The 21,827-nt window shown below is 40.6% G+C and overlaps 2 protein-coding genes across 3 annotated transcripts in view; both read right to left on the reverse strand.

Moving 5' to 3' along the window:
- c22h8orf34 (chromosome 22 C8orf34 homolog) overlaps positions 1 to 10,173 on the reverse strand; it is a 63,075-nt gene extending 52,902 nt beyond the window's left edge. The window contains exon 1 of one of the 2 annotated variants that reach the window (XM_035950892.2): positions 9,285 to 10,173. In XM_035950892.2, the coding sequence (XP_035806785.2) occupies positions 9,285 to 9,353 (69 nt within the window). In that variant the 5' untranslated portion in view covers positions 9,354 to 10,173. The remainder of the gene's footprint in view (positions 1 to 9,284) is intronic. The other variant, XM_023276150.3, reaches the window with a different exon arrangement.
- A 927-nt stretch (positions 10,174 to 11,100) lies between these two features.
- The window catches only part of prex2 (phosphatidylinositol-3,4,5-trisphosphate-dependent Rac exchange factor 2), a 92,012-nt gene continuing 81,285 nt past the window's right edge, over positions 11,101 to 21,827 (reverse strand). Inside the window, exons 39-41 of the mRNA XM_023276120.3 lie at positions 17,706 to 17,808; positions 13,758 to 13,825; positions 11,101 to 12,201 (exon numbers count right to left, since the gene is read on the reverse strand). Coding sequence (XP_023131888.2) covers positions 12,156 to 12,201; positions 13,758 to 13,825; positions 17,706 to 17,808 — 217 coding nt within the window. The 3' untranslated portion in view covers positions 11,101 to 12,155. The remainder of the gene's footprint in view (positions 12,202 to 13,757; positions 13,826 to 17,705; positions 17,809 to 21,827) is intronic.

Raw genomic sequence — 21,827 nt, forward strand, 5'->3', positions numbered from 1 at the left:
GGATCTATTCGCATATCTACTGTAATGAGACATGTGTCCATATTCTGTATGTATGAGGACACAAATAGGAATATTAAAGCAATACATACAGCGTGTTCACACTTTACATTCATGTTTGCCAAAGTAAATCAGTGTCACCTGTGTCAGCTTTGGCTCTGATCAGCTATAAAACCTGACATCTTTTCTTCATGACTTGTCCTTGTGCAAAAAGCAAAAAAAGTTAATGTAGCCACAGCTCCTCCAGGACTCCCCAGAGGGCTCCGTGTCCCCGTCACCTGTATTAGAGGCTGCAATTGATTTACCTGCGCTCAGTTAATAAAATATGGGAATACAAAGTCATCTCACAGGTCGTTTCAGGTGATGTCCATGTGTCTGTCCAATGTGCCTCGTATACAGAAAGAGGTCATTACCGGAAAATAGAGAGCGATGCGATGAGCCAACCGGGGTGAAGACGAGCAGAGAGAGATGCCACTGGAAGAGATCCAGACCTTGAATGAGCAGGCAGACAAGAGCAGAAGAGATCGTGCGGAAGAGGAGACCGTGGGAGAGGCAATGTCACCTGATCAGGCTGGCACCACCAGTAAATACTCAGCAGAGGAGGTGCTTTTATCCGTCCTACTGATATGCATCCCTCAACTGTTGTGTCCTACCTGCAGCAATGCCTCAAGTCCCTTTTCCAGCTCTATTTTGTTGTTTTGCAGCAGCAGAAATATGGCCTATTCCTATCTCATGATGAATGGGGGAGTATAAAATGCATTATATTGTCCGGTTCTGCCTACTATTTGCTGATTTTGTATCAGATGGTTCGACTGAACAGCACAATTTTCAATGCATTTTTCAGTGAAGCTTTGTCCACAGCTAAATAAAAGAGCTTAGCACTCACATTTTAACTTTATTACTCTACAGTTTAATTTTCGCTAGTTCTTATCTCTGTCACTTCTGCAAGTAGTGAGTCCAAGTTCCTACTGTCACACATCTGGCATCACCGTACCTGACCTATCATCTTTCCTCTAGCATAACAGCTCTTGGATTCTGTTCTTTGAATATCATGCCAATTCTGCCACTTCTGTCACCATCACTCAAGGATCCAGGAGATTTAACTGAGAGTTTCCATCATTCACCTGCAGGCTCTTCTCCATCACCAACGGTGTCTAGACGGCACAAGATCCTCTCCTGTCGTCATATGTGGTTTGACGGAAGATAGAAAATACAACAGAAAATGTAATTTTGGAACATCTCCATTTGATTGCCTAAGCTTCAAACTAGCAACAGGTAAAGTTCTATAGAATTTGTCCAACATCACTTGCCTTAAAGTTGAGTTCGGAACTATTTAAGCAAAATGGGTTAAATTCAACTCTTTTACCTTGTTAGCAGGTCCATATTGTGTTTTTTTGTTTTCTAAAGGACACGTCGTGAACAAAATAAGGAGCCAAAGCTTGTCAGTGTCTTAACATTTCTGAGTGGGAGCAGCAGTATACCAGTGATTAGTCTGTAAAACACAGATTCAGACTTCTGGGGTTACAAATGTAAATCTGTGTAGATTCTCAATCACTCAGATCATGTAGTCCTAAGTGTTTCTAATAGAGGGCACCTTCACTTTTTTGTTATTGACGATGTCTCCCCTTCTGATCCAAGAAGGTTTTTCAGTTCTAATTAACTGCTAGGGAGTTCCAGGTATTCATTCTAACCCTTAAATTATATAGTTCGTGTTGGGTGTTTGACCTTGAGGATAAAACACAGAAACACAAGCTGTTTTTAATGCAATCCAATGCAATAAGGAGTATACAGACCCATGTACAGGGGAGACTAAACAACCACTCGAGAAGCTTACGGAGAACCAGCTCAACAGGACAAGGACGGATGGTTTTAGGGGAGAATTTAGGGAGCCATTTTTGTTAAACTGGCTGTCTCTAAACAGGAGAAAGGATCTACTCCACCACTTATCAGGTACTTATAATGCAGTCCTCACCAGAAGGTTTCACAACCATTCACGCCTCGAGGCATGTGAGTCTCGGGTCATTATCGGGCATTGAGCCGTGGGGTTGGGGGGATGAGAATTTATACCTCTGACTCGCCATCGATCAGCTAGAACTGACCTTTTGAATTAAAGGTAAAATGTTATCAAGAAGTAGACAGAGAAGAGCTTCTACTGAAGCACTTAGAAACAGAACTAAGGAACCAATCCTGTCATCTTCTGGGATGGAACTTTACACATCAATTTGTTATTCCTCAGAATCAGTTTCCGATTTGAACATTTATGGCTGAATTGCTCTAACATTATAACTTGCCATCGTGTAATGTATAGCAGAGTCGTAGGTGAGCTGGTGTGCTTGAGTTGCATAACAACAGGGTGGGTGCAGAAAGAGGCAGGGACTTTGTAGATCTGCACATTTTAAAGAAAGCAACAATAAGAAGCCATTGCATGACAGAAAGGGATTATTTCCATGGAAAAAAATGCTAAATTTGTAACTTTAATACAGAAAGAGTATTTGTAAGGGCTTAATCAATAACTGGAGGGGCAGTTTTAAGTGAATCTGTCCTTTAAATGCACTTTTTTAAAAAAAAAACTTTAATCCTCGTGTCGTCCTGTGGGTCAAAATTGACCCAGTTTAAAGTCTGAAGATGTAGAAAAAAAAATTCATAGTGAAACTTCTGATGTCCACATTTTCAACATTTTTGGGAAATCTTTGAACATTTTTTGGTGGAAAGAAAGAAATGTTAAAAATGCTTCTTAAGAACATTCACAAAAAAATCAACCAAAATAAAGCGAATTTCCCTGGATTTTGGTCGATTTTTATGTGAATGTTTTTAAAGAAAATATTAGAAATTTTACTGATATATATGTAATCACTTTAGATATTTTTAGGATTTTTTGGAAGATTTTTACTCACTTTTTGCAAATTTTTACAAGAATTTTCTTGCCAAATTTGGGGGATTTTTTTTAAAAATAAAACTTTTAAGGGAAACTTTTAAGGAATTATTGGAATTTTCTTCCTGAAGGTTTTGCAAATAATCAGAAATTTGGGGCATTTTTTTTGCTGAATTTTTGGGCTTTTTTTAGACAAGGAAACAACATTTTTTGGTGCCTGTAAATGAAGACAACAGGAGGGTTAAAAATGCCCACATGAGTGCATATGTGCAGACACACATTAGTCACCAGCTGAACAAATATAGAGTAACTGTCAAGGCCTTGTCTAGCACATGACCGGCTCTCCCACACAACCAGCAGGACTATCAGTTACTCACAGCAGTCAGCCATCAGGATCCTTGAGCTCTAAGTGGACATGATAACTTTATTAGCATGCACCAAAGCCGCTGGACTCTCTCCCCTTCTCTTTCTGTTTCCCGCAGTCTCACAATTACAAAACAAACTCGCTGCCCCCACCTCACGATGCACGCTCTAAATCTTCCTCATATTGGACTTCACTCATCGTCCCACTGCCTGATCTCCAAGATATTCCAGATATCCTTTGCCATTCCTCTTCGCCCCTTCCGGTGCTCCCTGAGGACCAACCTGGCCTTAGGCTGTGTGTTCAGCTGCCTGTCTTGGAGTAATTACACTAACTGTGCCTAAAGGGGAGCTGCATTAACCCATGCATGACCACATACCTGCCGATTATCAACCTTAAGACTGTCACAGGATTTGAACAACAAAAAATAATAATAATCTAGACAATAAAAACCACAAACATGCTCTAATTGATTTGATTAGGTCGATGCCAGTGTGACAGAGGGAACTGAACCAGTCCCAAAGTGTTTCTCTCCTCAGTGTTAATTTGTAAATGTGAATTCTCGTGTTTTCCCCGACCACCCAGAGACAATGAGAGTGAAAAGCGTTGTTTCAGTTTTCACATGGTGCCATAGTAAATTGCCAGGGGAAATTGCAAATCACTTTACTCCAGATTGAAACTGACTTTTATAACATGCCTTCACAAAATCAAGATTAGAGTGAGCATGTCTGTGCTGAGAACTTTACTATATTACTGATGGGTGAAACTAGGATAAAAAAAACAAGCTTCAATAATGTTGAAGATCAGAGGTAATGAGCCAACTGTAAAGTTTGAACAAAACTTCTCATACTGGACTGTATATTAAGTGGTCAGTATTTACATGTACGCTGTAAACACTGGCCTTATTTTGTAGACATTCTGCTTTGAATAGTAGACTGAAATGGAATCACTGACATATGAAACAACAAAGCAATCTACCGCTGACATAAAATTACTCGACTCCTGTTACCGAAAGCGTGGGAGGTATGCCAGTGACAAAGTAACCCTGTCTAAGAGAAATGTTTCCAGGTGTATTTGTAAATGTAATAACACCCGTCTCCTTGTGCTAAATCGTCCGTGTACGTTTCATCTTAAAGTTCAAGAACAACAAATATTTCACAGCCTGATGTTTGTTATCTGTGACAGATTCCATAGATTTTCTGCTATTTTGCTTCAACTGGAATTACAATGAATTGTCACATTGGCCGACAGGTTACACTCATACAGAAATAATACAATTAAAGACAGCCATGCCGAGCATTCTGAGATAAGCACAGGTGAAAATAACCTAAACCCAATCACACCAAGTCCAATAAATTACCTCTTAAGGGAGTGGATCAATAGGTCAGGCAGAGTGTCTTGCCTGACCTCTTTCCAGCACTGCAGGGCTGCACTACTGATACCGTCGGCACGGCACATTAGCACAACTACACAGCTGAGCAAGTTAGAACGCAGCTTTTCCACGTGGATGGATATACAGTTCAGAGAAATCTATAGGGAGAAGCAAAGTCATTTAACTTTACTACAAGAAGCAGGACCGACAGTCGAAACTGAGCAGCTTACTGATTTAAATTCCTGTATGTAAACCCAAGGTAGCGGCTAAAGCCACATGCAGATTCAATACCAGTGCGATTTTTTCCCCTTTGTGGATTTCAAACCTGTAGCACTCCCTGTATACACATAATTAAGATCATCCTTTGATGTTAAGGTAAACACGAAGCTGCGAAAAGCCTCATTTGAACTATGAAAGCGAGCAATTAAACGACAGAAAAGTGCAAAGCAATAAAACTGATTATTGATGTATTTATGTTTTATGAGCATCAGTGTTTTACATTCACATCTGTGCATATTTCTAAGCGCTAAACTTGATCTATTTAATTAAATGTGCATCAGTTTCATCAGTGCCTCATTAATATGAGCAAGTAATCATAACAACCCTTGAGCTAAAGCCAATACTCAGTTAATAAGAGATATTATAAGACCCCTATTCAAGCTATTAAATCCACTAAAGGAAAAAGTCAGACTTTGCCATAAAAATGACACCAAGTCTTTCACAGAACAGTGTTACAATTCAACATCTGACGGCTACACCAAATCTAGTTCAACACAGTGACATTTTTTTGAGCCGGGCTACATTTACACGACCCATCAGCTGACGGTTCCAACAGAACCATTATATCGCCTAAGACATGATTGACAGATCACAGCGGGGAGGAACATGAGAGCAGGCTTTACACTGTCTGCTGATAAAGGCAGAGATTGCTCCATTTTACACCTACTGGTCCTATTACACAAGTTTAAATGTCAGAGGCTTGCAGATAGATCCTGCAGATCCCCTTTGATGAAACAAAGATTAAAGAATTACACCGTTTCTTTCAAACAGTTGAAGTGGTGTGTTGACAAATACCAGGAAATCAGAGCTCTTCTGCTGCAGCATCTTTTTACTGAGTGCCGTGCAGAGTATAACGACGGAACTTAAACATACGACCTTTAACTTGCTTTAATGCCGGCGCTGTCTAGAATTCTTCATGCGAAATGTGAAATGTCACTGAAACGCTTAGGTGATTGGAAAAGAGCAGGTGTTTCAAAGGAGTATCAATTTACCAAAAATATTTCCCAATAAGTTGCGCTCCAATTATTTCAATTATTATGAAAGGCTGCTTGACTTTTTGGAGACTATGCCGTCTGTGTTGACTCAGCTTGCTATCTCTGCAAAGCAACCGTTTCATTAGCTAGGGGAAAAAAATCAATTCTCTGGCAAATCATAAGCTGTGTCTCATCAGTATGAGTAAATGAACCCCCACTCGCTGTTTAGTGCTGCAGCTGTGTGTAGGGGACGAGAAAGGAGCCGGCGGCTTTGCAGTTTGGGGGACAATTTAGGTGAAACAAGAGTTGGGGGTAAATAAAAACAAAAAACTTGATTATATTGGGGTGATTTTTACACAACACAAAGTATGAGAGGCCAGGGTGGTAATTTGGAACTGATTAAAGAGTTCAAGGAGGGAGGAAAGACTTATATATGCAGCAATACTGTTAGATTACTCTCAGAGAAAAAGGACATCTCTTATGTGTTTGTAAAGGCTCCTCAACAAATATGTTTTTGCAGATCCTTCACCAGAATTCAGAGGCAGCTTTGTAAATAGAGATTCAACGATTATTCGAATAATTATCAACTATGACATTAAATCAGTTGGCTTGAATACTATTTTCAGTTTAAAAAAATACAATAAAATTCACAATCTTCTGATTCCAGCTTCTTAAATTTGAATATTTTCCTGTTCTTTATTCGTAGAAGACAATAAAATGAATATACTTTTGTTTGTGGCCAGAGCAAGACCTCATTTTGGATTTTAGGAAAAACTAATCTACATTTTTCTGATATTCTATAGACCAAACAATTAATCTACTCATCGAGAAAATAAGTGACAGATTAATCAACAAAGAAAATAATCATCCTACTTGTAAATGAAGAGTAATGTGAATGATAGAGTAGACTTTTTTTTTTTTCTGTAGGAAGCAAGTCATTTACTGTAGAAACTCTCAGTTTGGTGTAATACTGTGCAGTCATTGCCACTGATCCTTAATTGTAGGAACTACTGATTACAGCCAGTTCATTACTGTTATTGGTCATTGTGTTGATTTCCCTTTGGCTACATCTGTGCAACAAGCTGGTTCAAACCAAGTCAACTGGACATACATACCAGAAATTGTGAATTTGTCTCAAACACCTTAGATCATCATACTGTCACAGTGATGCAACAGTTTGCTTCATAACTAGCTTTGCTATGGATCACAGAAAATGAGAACGTTCCCACATTGTGCTGTTGTAATTGGAGGATGTCTTGTGTTATTTGAACAGACACATTCAACTGTCAGTGTTGTAATCATATCTGAACGACTGTCAAACTATCAGGGAGCTGTTTTTGGTTTAAAGACCCCCTCCAGTGTATTTTTTCACCACGTTAACACGTTCATATAATACTTTTTGTTTGCTAGAAGACACATCATGACTGAAATCAGCAATCACCCCCATGATTTAACAGTTGTAAAAACCTAAATCCAGACTTCCAGGGGTTTCCCATGTGACAAACCTAAAGAACAAGTTCTATCAGGTTGTGGGTGCTGGCTTTCAGTGTCATTATACTTCTTCATTATTGGCTTCTGGCTGATTTACAGCAATACTTGCGATTGTGGAGCACAAAGTAGTTTTATAGTATCTGAGCAGAGTCGTAGGTGAGTCAGTGAGCGGGGAGGAGTGCAACGTACACCCATGCATTCTAGAGGACGCAACGGTGTAGAGTTACATCTAATCCATTCTGAGGCAGAAAGGAATCATTTTTGTGAAATAAAACCTTGTAACTTTGACACACAGAGATGAGTCTTTGGGGGGTTAAACCCATAAACCAAGGAGGGACTACAAAGCAGCACAGCAGAACAGCTGTATTATTACTTCTGTTGAGCCAAATTCTCTGTCTGATCAAAAAGGAAATTACAAGGAGAATTCCAGCCTCCCCTCTGAATTCTTCTAATCACAAAAAAAAGAACTTGTTTCTTCACAACTGAATGCGCATGAATGAATTTTCTTTGGGACAACAATAAAACGGCCAGGGTTTTTCAAGCGCAGCGGCAGAGTAGCAGCCCCATCATTTTCTCATGAGGAGAGTGACAGACCCAGGAGTTTTCATATATCCTCTTCTTACTGTATCTCTTTCTTACTGCTGTCAGTTTCCAATGAAAAAAATAGATGGCACAATGTAGGCTGACAATACACCACTGAAAGTCTGAACACTGTGAACCACTCAGCAATGATGCCTGTTGGTCAGAAAGTCTGTTTGGTAACGGAAGAACACACCGCATGCAAAAGATTTACTATGTAAGCCCAGTGATGTTTGGAACAAATGAGTTTTTGATCAGCGCCGCGAGCCTCCGCCTTTAAGTCACAAAGTACACTTGGCTTTAATCATCTTCGACTGTCACATAAAGAAGACAGTTTAATTGCGCACAGAGGCAGAAATGAAGAGAAAGCGCAGTCTAGAGCAACTGATGGAGACAACGGAAGCAGGGGAGGAGGGTGGGGGGAGACAGGTGGAAGGCAGAGGGAGGAAAAACAAACAGAAAGAGCACACAGAGGCCCATTATTGTGCAGTTGAGCCTCGCTGACTGCTTTCGGCCTCACTAGACCTGCTGTCTGCTCTCATGTTAGGCGTGAGTCTCTGTCCACGGTGCTGAAACAAACCGGCTCTTACAGCTGCTTTACATGCGCCTGGCGTTTGTGTGGGTCGCTGACACACGTCCAGCTGAGGAGCAGGAGTGACACGTCAGCAAACACATCATGTGAATGTACACAGTCATCCTACTGGATCCCTGCTTGCATCTCATGGTGGCAACACAGTCCAGCTCCTAACTGTCAGCTCATGATAACACACTTCAGTTGGGTGTTCTACTACTTGTCTTTACTCTGATTGCGCCTCTCACCTGTGCAATCCTGCCTTCACCAATTAATCCAACTGCAAACAAAGGATGAAGTCATGCTCTCCCCTGAGTGGCACCCCTGGTGAGAACATATTGTAGATCCCCTGACTGACAAAAAAACACACACAGCGAGCCCGGCAGTAGCAGAACGCACAGTAAAGCCAAGCCTGCTGTGCAATCCGAATTACAACTGAGTAGCTTCTAACTTCACCAAACTGGAACAGTGGGGCAGTGGCAGAGTGCACAGGGCTGCACCAGCGTCTGCTGAAATGCAAATCATTATGAGAGAGGCACAGCATGGAGGTGTGAGGGCAGCAGAACGTGTTCCTCTGTGGGATTCTGGACTAGTATAAAACGGAGTGTAGTGGAAGGTGCACGAAGATAAACGCTTTAAACATCCACAACGCACGAGGTGTTAGAGTAATAAGCCACACTGCAGATGCGCGCTCGTCATTTGGATCCAACTCTAAATAAAAATTTTAAAAAAGGGTGATTTTTACGCAGTGGTGCCAATAAGTTCAGAGTTGCTCTCCGTGCACTCACCTCGAACAGGGGTCCGATTTTATTCCTCTCCAGATACGACTGAATTCTGGACTGTTGCGGAGACGCCATGAGGAAACTGTTGTGCCTCTCGCAGGAGCTTTTAGCGGAATGAAATCATGAGGTGAGCCGGTGTCATTCGTCCTTCAAGAGGCGCGTCGGCGACTAAGAAAAAAAAGGGAGGGGGGGTTAAAAAGCAAAATAAAATGTCACCAAACGGGCTGCAGATGAGCCACGGTGATCAGACGGGAGCTTTGCGGCTGTGAGACCGGCTCATCGTGGAGAGTCAGCCCCGGGACCTTCCCCAAGCTTCAGTCGCCTCTCAGACTCTGTGGCTGGAGCTTCCCCTGTAGAAGCCAATGGCACAGCAGCTCTGTGACAAAGATTACAAATCTTGCGCTCACTGGCTGCCGGCGTGAACTGTGCCAACGCCACTCCCATTTATCCAGCAGGGCTGAGCCAAGCCCACTGTGTTCATCATCACTGTTTTCAACGCCATGGAGTCTTAATGCATCTACCTGAGAGAAAGGTTGAAGAAAATGTGCCGCAACCTGTGCGCTGACAGCAGTTAACTCATGTGCTATGCAATCCGCTTTTAAATCTGTAATGCTTAAACTGCCAATGAAGCCACACAGAAGCAATGTTCTGCACAAGTCATTCCACCTCAATTCACCAAATGCCCCATTTTCAATTTGATAGATTTTTTTTTTTTTTTTTTTTTTAAGTTTTGTATATTGATTAATTTGATCACGTGCAAAATCTGGGGTCGTAGGGAACATTAGTTTTGGAGTTAGAAATTCTTGAAGGTGTGTCCATTTGTGCATCTTCTCTCCAATCTGTGTAGCAATGTTTGAAGTGCCATAACCTGAGAAATAATGTAGCTACAGTCCTGCAATTTTGTAGGCTCATTGCTACATAGATGTGGTCTTCAATGGTACAATCCTGCTTTGATAGAATAACTTATACACACCACTTATATGATGGTGTAAATTTGGTAAAAATATTTACATGCTTCTGTCTACTCCAATATTCCACCAACCATAAAACCTTTATTTTTCACTCTCAGAGGCTGATGTTTTTTGTATGATTGACACCATCTTTAAAAAGACAATTTTTATGATTTATTGTTATTTTATTATTATTATCATTTTGTATTTATGGCCAATATTAGGACAATCAATTTGCCAGTATGATAGATGAGACCACTCCAAAAGTGCTCCGAAGTGGAGGAGTTATGCAATAATGTTACTTTGCTAAAAGAAAAATCCTGGATTTTCCACTCATAGTGCTTCAAAACACAACAACTCAAACAATCAAACAAAAAACACAGCCTTTATGGTGAACACTAAAGGTTTTGTGGTTGGTGGAATATGGAAATAGAAAAAAAAAAAACATTAAAATTATTTGACCAAATTTCCACCATCATATAACTGGTTTCTATTATTCTATCAAAGCAGGGTTTTACCATTGAAGACTATATGCACATATAAATGAGCCTGAAGAATTTTAGGACTCTAGCTACATTATTTCTCAGGTTATGGCAGTTCAAACATTGCTCCACAGATTGGAGCGAAGGAAAGAAGCAAAAATCGCGACCACCTTCTTTAAGAAAAAAAAGCAAACGTGACCTATGACCCCATATTTTACACATGGCCAACTCAATCAATATTCACCGCTTAAAAAATAATTTGTCAAATTGAAGATGGTCTGAATTTGGAGAACTGAGGTGGAATGATCCATAAGCAAGTCTGCCTACTACACCAACATTATTATTGTAAGGCTACATCATCAAAAGAATAAAGAAATCCAACACGAGAACTGTTCATCCACTGTTATCAGCTTTAATATATTTTTTTTACAAACTGTATACAAGTCAGCATTTTAGTGTTTTGTAGGAAATATGGGGCAGAAAAACAGTCAGTCTTCATTTATACATTAATCAAACATACAGTAAATAGGAAACACTACTAGAGCTTATTGATGCATTTCATTACATTGCATAGTAGTGAGCTCCACCCTACAATGACAACATCCAATAATAAGTAATACAGGGATGCTTTAATCCTGAGTACTGTCAATATAAAAAAGGAAAAAAAACAGAATATAGCTCTATTTTCCAACAGCTACTATGTTAATACTGATAAATCATTGAGAATCTTCATATGCATGTAACAGTCTTCAAGAAGCAACAGGATGACTCCATCAGCACATTTTTTGCTAAATATGTATATTTACACATGAAGAAACACCATATCAAGAAACACACACACACATACACACACACACACAGACCCACCCACACACACACACACATTCATATGATTACCCAATACTGGCAGAACTGATAAGGCATTGAAGTCAGAGCTGAAGAGAAGCAGACAAATTACTGGCTAATTTGAACAAACACAGTGCCAGATTACATCCAGTATGCTCCTAATCAATATTATCATTTTTTTTAGTTCATATGCAAATTAAGCTAATATGAAAATGCAAATGTCTGTCATAAAAACAAACTTAATTTTCAGCCCATAATATGCAGACAGTCAACCAGCGGGATGGATTCGATTTCATTGAGCTCATTTAGCTCCTTTCTCTGGGTGTAAATCTTTTGTTTAATCATTCTGAACTGCTGTCTTATCTGATGCATTATACAATAATAAAAAAAATCAAAATATGTATAAAGTACAACAGTGAAAAATATAAAGTATTAAAATACTATTTTGGGTTTGGAAATCCTATTTACACTTTAGGCACCTATTCTGGACAGAAAAAAATGGACCCAGCAACTGTCTTCAATGGGTTAATCCATTGGTGGAGGGAAAAGTTTGACTGGAATTCATTCCTCAAGACTTCTTCGGCAGCTTCCGGGACGCATTATGGATCACCGTCTGGGGGCGGAGGCTGGCACAGCTTGTACAACCTGATCAGAGAAACACACATGCAACACGACGTTTAATTACAGTCGACATGTAGTGCCACAAGCAATAAGCAAAACGCCGAAACCTGAGCAGTAATCTGCCGAGCGGATTCACGTCTCCGGGCTACGGATTCTTCTGTTTGGCGCCTCGGATGTGTTACCAGAAATTTAGCTGCAGTTTCAGGAAGAAAGCTGTCAGCACTGGACAAGTAATTATCCTTGGAGCAAACATTCAGCTTTGTGCTACAAAGTGAAGCGACATGTTCAAACTGTTACAAATGACTAGTGTTTGTTGTTGGTACAGAACAAATGGCACATATATCTTGTTGTGAGGACAGTTTTTTTTCTGTACATAACTGTAAGTCAGACACTTTGTGTTTTAAATGCCACACTGATTATGAAGGAGTTGCAGCTGTTTGCATTTGTACAGGTTCATACTGACATAATAGCTTTACTACTACCATGAAAATGCCAAATCTATCAATGCACTTCTCATATTATATGCTTTATTATAGTCTATTCTGCTCTATTCTGCCGTAATGAACAGAAAACTTTCTTTTACCAACAGTTATTTTCTATTATTCATGACGGATCAAAGGACGCTCAGTTCATTTTACCTCAGTATCAGCTGTCCTTCTTGCATCCTAACAGAGCGCTGTTTTCTTTTGTAGTTTTAATAATCGACAGCACCACTCCCTTCTTTTTAATCTCGATGAGACTGAGTTCACGTCGCACGACTGCAGGGTAAACTCACACTAAAATCTAACTGTCCCCTTTCATCTGCAGATCAGTGGCAGCGAGGATCCCTATGTTCTCATGAGCCACACATATTCTGCGGCAGCCACTTACGCTGCAACGATTATGACATAAACCTACAGAGAGTGCAGCAATTTTGCTCCGCGACCACAATGTCTCAACACTAATCATCCTGCTACTTAATTGTATTTGTCAATTCCACTAAAAGGTTCAAAAGGGCTGCCTGTCACACAAAACCTATATGTCATAGCCAAATGGCGGAGGCAGTCATCCCTCCTTTAAAGCTACTGAGTGCAGGCATCTGGCTTCTAATGTGAGTAAAATGAGTATCTGGCAGATGTATAGTACAAATGCATGTACTTCTGACTACTTTTTTGAACCACTCAGATGGACATCTTGCTCTAAAACCTATTTTTTCATGTTCAGGCCCTTTGACTAAATAATGTCTTTACATTACTGCTGATAGAGCAAGTTCTTAGACAGATTCATACTTTTCAGTGAACTGTTTATTTATGCAGTTAATTATTGGGTCATTTTACTCTATTTTCACATGGCACAATAGTTTCTGTAGAATGCAAAAGAGGCTATTTTTTTGACTAAATCACTGATATTGCATTTAAGACAGCTCTGCCATACAAGATTCAACAGGCAGCACAAACTACTGCACGTATATATTTGGAATTTCAAACTCATAATGACACTCATAGAAACCAGCAGCTGCCTGGAAGGTAGGAAATGCTGATATCCTTGAATTTAATATACTCCTGGTGCCACACATAAACAGCCTGTGCCTGCAGTTTTACCTTGGGACTGATGACGGTGTGCGATCTCTCACTCCCAGATTCTTGGCGGAATTCTGAACTCTTGCTCCCTGAAAGACAAACAGACGTCAATAATTCACGACATCATGGATCCGGCTGAGATGCAACGGCCCTAAATACAAGCTAAGAATAACACCACAGAGAGAAGAGCTTAAACAAAGCTTAGACAACGAGCCAAAGAACATTTCTGCCCTCTGAGTATTAAAAATGCTTTTGCCCAAAGCTTTGCACACAGAAAAATGACACTGAGGAGACTGGTGATTCAGCTTTTAGAAGGAATAAACTGCTGAGCAGCATTATTCAAACTGTCTGCTGTCTGGCGTTATACAGTATGTGGTGCACTTCTAACAATATTTCACTTTTATCAGGAAGGAATGGAAAGTTTTCAGGCCTTTTTCAGTTTAGTATGTAACTCTATGTAGATATATGGTTTCCCCTTGGCCTTTGTTACTGAGTAGATTTACAAGTCCACTGGGCCTACAGAGCAGCTATGATTGGACACCGTCTTGGCCGAAACGCATCTCTAGCAATAGTTTTTGTTTGATGACATGAGTTCCTCCCCAGTGAGATTGCTTCTTGTCAGGCGATGAATGACGAGCGGTCAAGTGCAATAGAAAACAGATAAATTCTAAGCTAAACCATGTCCTATAAATATTGGATGCTGTAAAGTAGATGTTATACGGCGCACGAGGAGACCCTAAAATTTCTTTTTAGTGACGTATGCAAATGCAAACATGCAGAATAGCCTTGTAAGGAAATATAAAAGCAAGCAGTAAGGAATTTGGAAGACGAATGGTGTGTCTGTGTGTGCGCGAGTTACAGAGTTTGATTATGCTCAGTCAGGAGCACGTCTGCTCTTTGCTAATGTTCCTTTAGTCTGCTGGCTGTGCACAGAGTCGGCAGATACGCACAGCTGTAGGGGGGCAGGAAGCAACTCAGGCTTTCAATTTAGAGACACCTGCACTCACAAATACACTCTCTGTACTTCGGTGCTGCACACACGTAAGCAAAAAAACACAATCAAATGCTTTTTTTTTTTTTTTTTTTTTTTTTTTGAAGAGGTCATCACTGTCTCCTCTCTGAGCAGAGAGGAAGCGACCGGTCCGGAGTGCATTAGCTGACCTCTCGGTTACAACTCTGCAGACTGGCATCTCAGTGTCTGCCCCGAGTTACGTCCAGATAACAGGATAGCATCAGCAATTATTCGATGCCTATCACAGCCATTCATTGCGATGCCTCCGGACAGAGATGCCCCCTAATGTCCCTGAAGGACACAGCACAGAGAGAAGATCAGCCGAGTTGGAGGCAGAATAAAAAACAAAGCTCTTTTTTGATGCTGATTTTTTGGCCTCTTTTCACGCCTGTATTTTATAGTGGTAGTTGAGAGAGAAACGGAAGGCAGGGAAAGAGAGTTGGGGAATCCATGCAGCAAACAGTCCCCAACTGGGAATCAGGCCAGAAACTCACTGCTCAGGACATCTGAACCCATGTGATACAGTATGTGGCTCAGCTATGAGGATATTGGATTTATAGTAATTTCAGTGAGTGAAACTTGATTTACATGTCCAAGATATCCTAAATTAAATATCTTGTGAGAAAATGATGCGACAGTGTGGCAAATTAACAATATGGATGCACACTCACAAATGATGCTTTAACAAACAAAGAACAACTTCAGAAATTAGAAAAAAACTTTCAGTAGAACTTTCAGATTTTGCTTACAAGCTCAATAAAATAATACGTGTCTACAGCCACAGCAGCAGCTCTGTAAAGGCTTGTACAGTGTCAATGCAAATGTCCACATGGTAGCATGCTCACAATGCAAACACGCTCATATTAACAGCTATAATGGTTACCATTATCATTTTACTTTGCCATGTTAGCATCTGCTAATTAGCAGCAAACACAAAGTACAGTTGAGGTTCATTGGACTATTTGGTTATAAACCGAGAATTGGACAAAATGCAAAATTGGCCAGTTGTGGCAAGAAAAAACACACAAGGGATAGTCACAGTTATTACAATGACTCCTGTGGTAAACACACATAGCTATACCAAGTTTCAGGCAGTCCAACACCTAATTATTAGGATATTTCAGCGTGGACTGCAACTGACAAACAGACTGTTCGACGCTGCCATCAATATAGCAACACCGCTAGCATGGGCAGAAATCCTTGACTTAAATAATATATTGAATAAGTAGATAAAATAAATATGGTTGTCCAAGGAACAGCAACGTGTAAACAGTGCAAGTGTTAGTCTGCACATCCCTCCACTGTTCTATAATGAACATCACTTCACTCATACATACAAAATATTACATGTATTCTGTATAAATGTTTTTATTAGTTTTCTACGTGTTTTCACTCTTCTGCTTTAGCTGATTGATGATATGATGAATCTGCACCTAAAACTGAAATTCTTAACTGACACTTGTGCTAAGATCTTAATTGAAAATAAAACACTTATTTGACTTTCAATTAGTAAACTGAGCATCACTAAGGAAAAAGCTTAATGCTAGCATGCTGAATCTGGTTTATTCACTTTGAGCCATCTTGAACAGCAGCGTCACCTTCTCTCTGAATATGGGGCTGAAAAACATTTCTTAGCCTTTATAAAACCATGAGTTATCACACCACTCAGCTTATTCAGTTTTCTATTCTTTCTATACAGACCAAATATTGGAAATTTCAAGCAGACGTTTACAAATTAAGCTGTGATTAGACCCGTTTTGCCAGAATCACTCATGCATTCTCATCCTGAATGAGGTTATTTGGGTTGACGGATGGGTCCTGATGGGATTGGATGCTGTGCTGATGACCTTTTTGTAAGTAAGTATGACTATTCAGCGAGGAAGAAGAGGTGTCATTCAAACCGTGTGTAATATTCATATTCATCAGATTCATCAGCTGAAGTCTGAGAGCAAGGACATGCACACACAAACACACAGCAGATCAGACTCCCTTCTCCTCTCTATCTGGAGTGAATCATCTCTCCTCCATCGTGTCCAGGTCAAGGATGATGGGAGGAAACAGGAAATGTCCAATGGCTGAAAAAGTTGTGTTCCGGTGAGCCAAAATAGTAAATCCCCATACCTGAAACTATCTCAAATCACACGTTGCACAAGATGGATTTTCTTTCCAGCTACATACAGTAAGAGTCAAGGTCACACGATGCACAGAGTTGCATCTTCTTGGCTGCCATCCCATTTCTCTGGGTGTAGAAATGAAATGCCTTTCCTCCTGCACGACCTCAGCCTCCTGACTAACCTCCACTCTCACTGCAAACAGTCAAATAAGAACCACTGATAGTCTGAGCTGTGGACAAAGATCTGGTCACGTGTTAAAATATGCATGCGGTGATAAAGTGCTGAGAATGTGTTCCTTCGACCCCAAATAAACATGCAGATGAACAAACAAGCTCCAGACTCCCAATGAGACTCTTCAGTGTCTCATTATTCTCTCATTTGGTCAGACTCACATTCTGCTAGCAGTGACTGCATATCTGATCAGACTGAAATCAGATAGGTGGTGAGACAAGCAAAGAGGCAAAAGAAATTATACTGTAGGCAGGAGCAGAGCTAATGATTTTTCATGTGGACAGCAGCTAACGCTTCTTTCATCACCGTAACTTACTTCTGGCTGCCTTTAAAAATTGCATTCTTACTGATGTAATAGTGTCCGAGAGAAACCAAACGTTGACTAAGGAAGCTAAAATGGCATAACTGCTTCTGTTTGACTCAATGAAGCATACAGTTTATGTAATGACTCTGGATGCAGAAATTGCGCCGTGGTTTGAAACACAAATTCACCTCGAGAGAGAAAATGTCACTGCAGGGACCGGTGCGACAAAAGGCTGCAGCAGCAGTAGCAGGAGGTTGAGTAGAAATAAAGAAAGAGGCTGTGTGTGTGTGTGCGTGCAAAAAGTGTACCTGTTTTCTCATGACATCAGTGGCCTGCATGATGCAGCGAGGGGGAAGGCCGTGGTTTCGAGCCAGCAGGATGGCCTGCTCCAGCGTCACACTCAGGGTGCAGCTGCAGGTCAGACACAAAGCATAAACTCAGAATATTAAAGTCAGAATATACACCCTCCTATTGCAGATTTATTCAATTCTCACTGCAGGATTGGATGATGCCAAATGATGATGCAAAATAATGTATCTGTTAAAATAGATTTGTGTCTAAAGTATCATTATTCCAAAAACAAAGGGCACCTGCTGTCTTTCCCTATTTCACTGATGCCTCGTAATCAAAATGTGCAATCTGTATTTGATACAAGAAAATCATCTGTAGTGACAAGAACCACCGGCAGTGACTAATTCACTTTCCCAACATGCTTTCACGGCAGTAAAACAGTCTTTGCAACAGATGGAGACCGAAAGTGAGATCTGAGATGGAAAAAAACATAAACAGAAAACAAAAGAATGCCAAACTCTCGGCTTCGCCCACATATGATGACTTCTTGGCAGTTGTGGTACATTTACCCATGTAGCATGGGTAACAAATTCAAATTCTTATATTTATTTTATCCTTCAAAGTACAGAAAGGAATATGGTACATTCTACTCCACTACATTTATAGTCACAACAGATATTATAGCAAACTTTTAAGATACAACTAACTGTTCAACACTAAACTTGTGCTTTCTAATATTTTATGGGCTCATTTTACACATCTATGAGTTGTTAACAATTTCAACAGCACTTTTTCCCTTCTCACATGGTTTCCTTTCAATAAATGTTCAAATGATCTAATGTCTCACCAAAAATCAATGATTAGAGAAAAGCTTAAAAGCTGAAAACAGATTTGCGTTTCAGAACTATGTTTTTTCTTCTTTCTTCTCCCATTAATCATCTGAAGAGCTCTCAGATTTATCGGCTGTCCCTGTATATAAAACTGCATATAAAGTAGTTCCAACTAGCTCCACCTGCAGCAGTTACTACAATAACATGCTGCTGACACACTGATGCTTCACTAATAGTAATCTAATGATGCCATATATATCAATATATAAAAACAAGTACTTTTACTTTAGCTACATTTACCTGACAATGCTTTTCATGCAGGACTTTCGCTTGCAATTAAGTATTTTTGATCTGCTGTGTTGCTACTTTTGCTCTGATCACTTCCTCCAGCGCTGCTCTCCGGTAAAAATTCACATCAACCGTATTAAATCCCCACGAGCGCATTTTACACTTCTTGACGTCTTGTCGTTACCATCACATTCCTGCTGCTCCACCTTCGCTCGTCTCCTCACTAATGAATCATTTCACTTGCCACTGAAAAGTCAATCACAGCAAGCAAACATGCAGCATCAAGAGAATATCAAGCCTCCTGATCTTCGCTTTAAATAAAGCGAGCAGAAGCAGGGGATGGAAGTTTGCAGTAGCACGAAAGGAGGCTTCCCAGTTTTCCTCATCTTCAGGATTGATAGTCATTGCAGTGAGAAGGGCCCAAGGACAAGTCAGCGTGTCTCCTGTGTGCAGAGGCTATATGCTGTACTCTCACCACCATGATGTGTGTAAAATAAGTGTTGATGTGAGTCTGTGATTCATTAGTTACAGCAAACTTTGTTCCCAGGCACATACATAGTCACACTTTTCCTCTCTCTCGCCCTCACACACACAGATGGCAGCATGTGGATAAGTCCTTAGAGAGCCGCTGACGGGTGTCACGGCTGCTGGGTGACCTTTCTATGATAACAAGCCGTACTAGTATATTGATCCAAGGCCTTCTCACTGCAAATTGAACTGTCCAAAGTTCCAGCACTGCCAGGCTCGCCTTCGCTGAGCAACACTGCCACGGGGCTGCTAAGAAATCTGAGCTGTTGGTTTAATATCTCCGTCTCTCACGGTAGGGTTTCACACCGAATGAGAACAAAAAGAGGAAGAAAAAAAAGGAGAACTGATGTGCAATGAGGGACTTATTGTTGCCAGAAGCCGTTACTTTGAGTCAATCGGATCAAGATTAAAAAGTCCCCTTGAGTTCCAGTTGCATAACTTTATGACAGAGTAACATGATGCGATAAAAGTAATGAACCCAGCAATCATCTCCAGTATGCGCAGAGAGATATCCCAGTAGAGAATTGCAAAAGATGTCCTTTCACAGGCCACCCCAGAATATTTTAAGCACCCATTTTGAGCTTCCCACACCGATAAAGGAGGAGGGGGGAAAAAAGTCACCCACAGAGGATCTTTAAATATCTCTTCAGCTGGAGCAGGATGAAGGAATTGCACAAAATCTGTGTGTGTGAGGCTGCACAGTTTCCCTTTTCATTAGGGCTGGTGAGATAGTACAAGATGATTTATATCCATCTGTTTTATGTCGTTCCAGCCCATATCCCATTTACACTGTGTGCTTCTCCGGTGCTGAGTCCATACTGATAAATGAGTAGAAACAAGAGAGACAAACACAAAGGGAGGAAAAGAATGACAGAAGATAGGGACCGCAGGAAGAGGAAAACCTGAACAAAAGGAGGGATGAAAAGGCAAAAATGCATATTCAGGACAAACATATATATATATCCGAGTAGTAACTTCTTGTAAACTGTGGATTTTGACTATAATGGATGTAAACACGGGAAATTGAGGTTTTTTTTTGAGCAAGCTAGTGCCTTGTAAGGTAGAGGTTTTCTGCTTTTTGTTTTGTCGTCACACAGCGAGTTCTACTTTTACCTCCTTAATGCTTTTTATGGAGGGTGATGGACAAAAAAAAATCTGGAGAAGAGAGGAGTGCAGCATTTTGCAAACTGCTGATGCCTCCAAAATATCACGCTTTCACTGTTATTAAAACTCATCCATCAAGCCAACTAATCCAATCAATAGTGCCTGAGAAAGCTGCCACACTGATAATGCAATTTCCACATTACTAATTTACTGGCTTGGTTTCATAGGTTTTTCAATTATTCCATATTTTGCTAGTGAGCCCATCATTTATGTGTTTTCTGATATTTTAACATTTGAAATTAAACAGGGGAAGCAGTGAAATTGGCTTATGTCAATATAATCTATATTCTGCCAATAGTTTGTGGGATATATATATATATATATATATGTAAACCTTGGCTGACATTGATTTGGAAGATACGTGCATCAGGCAGAGTATTGTGATTCACTCTCCTGTGACTGTGAATCCAGCATGTCCATCATTCTGCAGCCTTGGATGGTAGAACAGTGTTTAAGGCGAGAGCTGGTTCACAAATAATCCTAAATATGGCTCACCCCTGTCACCTGCTGTGTCATGGTACACTTAACCTGCCTGTCTAGGTGAGCTGTGGAGAGTGTGTGCAATTGCTCTCACACACAAACACACACACACAGATATACACACACAAGCTGTGGGTTAATAAAGTAGCAGAAGTCGCTGCACAGACAGGAACTTTCTATTAGAGCTCTGGCAACCAGGCGGTTCCATCCGCAGCACTTTATCAAGCCATCAGTCTCGTACAGTCAACGCATGAATGTGTGTATGTGTGTGAGCCTGTGCACATGACTGAGACAAAAAGATATGGAAACTGTCACGGTGTAAAGAAAGAGGGTATCAGAGAGATAGGTGGGCGGGCAGAGGGAAAGAGCAGAAGAAGAGATGAAGATGAAAGCTGGAACTGGAGATCAGCGGTGACAAACGATCATGATATTTCTGTCCTCATGCATTGATGGATGGTGCCCTCAGTAGCAGGTGAATTAGGCAGCCGCATATAGAATTCAATGAGAATGGAAGTAATTGACCTGTCTCCTTCCTGTGTAAAGTGCTGTGCCTACTTAAAGCCCCTAATCTGGTCAGAGAAACAATGGGCCCTATTAAGCAGAATATCCTGCTGTTAATTAATGCAGAGAAATGTGTATTAATAGAAAGTCCCCACGGTGAGGAGAGGAGGGCAAGGCTCGCATGAAATTGAGAGGTAGGCAGAGAATAAAAAGAGGAGCAGAGAAGCAGGGAGAAACTGTGGTTAAAACGTTAAAGGTGAGCAGTGTCAACGCCAGACACATGAAACGGAGAGGAAAAATGCGAGTGTGAATGCGAAAGAAAGAAAATTACGAGCAGGAACGTATAAT

The sequence above is a fragment of the Amphiprion ocellaris genome, chromosome 22, assembly GCF_022539595.1.
Source record: "Amphiprion ocellaris isolate individual 3 ecotype Okinawa chromosome 22, ASM2253959v1, whole genome shotgun sequence".
Lineage (NCBI taxonomy): Eukaryota > Metazoa > Chordata > Actinopteri > Pomacentridae > Amphiprion > Amphiprion ocellaris.